This window comes from Triticum aestivum, chromosome 5B (genome assembly GCF_018294505.1).
Source record: "Triticum aestivum cultivar Chinese Spring chromosome 5B, IWGSC CS RefSeq v2.1, whole genome shotgun sequence".
NCBI classification, from domain to species: Eukaryota; Viridiplantae; Streptophyta; class Magnoliopsida; order Poales; family Poaceae; genus Triticum; species Triticum aestivum.
The window spans coordinates 613,904,585-613,907,518 of NC_057807.1; the positions used below are offsets into that span (position 1 = coordinate 613,904,585).

The 2,934-nt window shown below is 54.5% G+C and overlaps 1 protein-coding gene across 1 annotated transcript; it reads right to left on the reverse strand.

Annotated features, from left to right (window-relative positions):
* Positions 1-623: 623 nt before the first annotated feature.
* Positions 624-2,667, reverse strand: LOC123113645 (anthocyanin 3'-O-beta-glucosyltransferase). The gene has a single exon (XM_044534948.1). It carries the CDS (start codon positions 2,536-2,538, stop codon positions 1,066-1,068), a length of 1,473 nt encoding a protein of 490 aa, XP_044390883.1. The 5' UTR covers positions 2,539-2,667; the 3' UTR covers positions 624-1,065.
* Between the last annotated feature and the right edge of the window lie 267 nt (positions 2,668-2,934).

The following is a 2,934-nucleotide window of genomic DNA, read 5'->3' on the forward strand; positions in this document are numbered from 1 at the left end:
TTCTCAAATGAAAAAAATGTGTATTGGTTTAACATGGAAATCTAGTTATAATAAATTTCATTATGATACTGAGATGACCATCGTAAAGAGAGATTAACAATGTAATCAAACTCAATTTCGGTAGTTGGATCGGTTTGTCCCCACGTGGTATACACTATTCATTAGTAGGTATTGTGAACTTACGCTCCTGCAAATTGAGGCTCTCTTTTATGTATTCAGTAATCTTTTTAGCCGTATGCATCGTTCAGATGCAGAGGCTGAGGCGAACCCCCTTTTCGAAAAGAAAAAGAGTGTACAGTGTGGTTACTAGCATAGCATGAACGTGGCAAATTAGCTAGGTTATGATTGACATGATCAAAAGTACGATTTTCTCAGATTTTAGAAATCAAAAGTATAGTGTTTCACTACTTTCACAGAAGAAGAAAATCAAAGAGCTTCTGTCACGTGTCCCCCAAACAACACAATCTCGATGCAACAAATTAGCAATGGTGGCATGCCGGCGAGATGGGAACGTACAGCATTATATATGGCCACGGACCATGCTACGTATCATGTTTGCAGCCATGATACTGACAGAGCACGAGCGTGGCTTGGCATCCACCAAGTCCTTTCAGTCCCCGAGATGCAAAAAGAAAGTTTTCTTACTCATTTTACACTTTTCTCAGAGAACAGCGACGTACAATTAGGGTGTTCGTTTCTAGGGATTTATTGGCTTAGGGACATCTAAACCAAACAGAAAGGACTTATAGGAACTTAAAGTGGGCATTTGAGACTTATAAAATAAGACTCTTAAGGAGGGATTTATAGGGACTTATAGTTGTAATATGGTCTTATAAGGATTTATAAGTCCTAGGAACCAAACAGGTAGGGACTTTTTAAGGACTTGAGACTTATAAGATGGGACTAAAAAAAGTCCTAGCACCTATGAACCAAATAGGACCTAAATTCCATGGCGTCATGGCTGTCGTACTAGCAAAAGATCGCCAGCGGATCTAGCGGCCATTAATCAGCAAAAGGAAAGTTCCAAGCTGCCCAAATTAACACACACACCGTCGTACCAGCCCATCAGCTGGCCTGGATGTCTTGGCCAACCTCGACGGAGCTCCGACGGGCCGTCAGCACGTCCATGAGCCGGCCAACATCATCGTACGAAGATCCGCCCTTCTCCACCGCGCGCCTTGCCTTCTCACCGAGGTCCTTGGCCTTCTTCTGGATGGCGTCGCTCTCCATCAGCCTCTGGATGGACTCGGCGATCACCTCGCCGGCGATCACCTCGTGGGCCTCGATGCCCGACGCGTAGTCCTTGGCCCCGATGCTGACGCCCACCTTGAGCAGCTCCACCACGAGCTTCTCGTTGTTGAACTGGTCCGCGTACCGCGGCCACGTCACCATCGGCACGCCGGCGCTCACGGCCTCCAGCACCGAGTTCCAGCCGCAGTGCGTCACGAACCCGCCCAGGGCGGCGTGGCTCAGGATCAGCATCTGCGGCGCCCAGCCTCGGATTAGGAAGCCGCGGTCGCCGTGCGCTATGAGGTCCGCGAAGCCTTCGGGCATCCATTCAGCAGAGTCTTGGCCTGCGGCGGTGCCGATGACCCACACGAAGTTCACGCCTGAGAGGTCGAGGGCGCGGGCGAGCTGGTGCAGCTCCGCCGGTGCGAACTTGGTTAGTGTGCCGAAGGAGACGTACACCACCGAGCCGGCTGGCTTCGCGTCCAGCCACCGGATGCAGCTGTCCGCGTCCGGCGAGGGCGCGTCGGTGCCTCTCACAGCCATGTCCTTGCTGGCGAGCGCTACTGGCCCGACGAGCCACACACGCCGGGAGAGCGTCTTGTTGAAGTGCTCGACGTAATCCGGCTCCAGCTCGTGGAAGCTGTTGAACACCTCGCCGAAGCTCCTCTGGTCGGCGGCGTTCACGCCCTTGAAGAACTGCCACTGCCATGGCTTCTTAGCCGGGTCCATCATCTGGCTTCGCCTCAGCTCGATGCGGTGCGGCAGCCCCGGCAGGGCGACGAAGGCGTCGGGGTCGTCGGGGGCGTTCTCCAGCGGGTTGTGGCGCAGCATGCTGTCGCTGCAGGAGCGCGCGAACATGCTGCTGCCGAGGAACGCGATGCGCGGGACGCCCCGCTCCGCGGCGGCGTCGACAGACCAGTGGAAGAAGCTGTCGGACACGACAGCGTCGGTGCGGTGGTCGGCCAGGAACCGGTCGAATGGCTCCCGGAGCAGAGTCGCCGCGTGGAAGAACTTGTCGCGGTCGTCCTGGGACGAGAGGGCCGTGCCGTTCTCCACCCCCGGCGGGAGCCCGACGTCGGGGAAAGGCACGACAGCGATGTCGATGGCGGGACAGCCGGTGCCGGCGAAGGCGTCGTTGGCGCGCTTGACGGCGGAGCGGATGATGGCGGCGTTGACGGGCGTGGTGAGGATGGTGCACCTGACGCCGCGGCCGGCGAAGAGCGCGGCCATGTCGGCGATCGGAATGAGGTGGCCGGAGGCCAGGAACGGGAAGAAGAGGATGTGCAGCGGCTCGTCGTGGACAGCCATGGCTGGCGAGCTAGCCGGAAAGTACTACGGCCGGCGTGGAGGATGAGATCGAGTACAAATGCAGATCAGACGCAAGCGGCAAGCCTCGGTGCGATTAAGACGAGAGACGTGTAGAGGACTATTTATATAAAGTCATACGTAAACGTTTGGTCTCTCGTTGTCTGATCGAAGCACCGAGGAAGGGGAACAGGAGAAGTGGCTTCAAACTTGGTGACTCCATCTTCTAGAACAGAAGCTTTTAGAGTGGCGTTCAAGATTTTGATACCTTGGCACGCAAGGGTTCGAACAGAGGTTTGCATCAGTTGTTTGATGGATCTTGTTAGAATATACTAGTTCAACGTTGACAGATGATAAATCCACTCAATCTGAATGGTTCAGATGTATCATAATTATTAA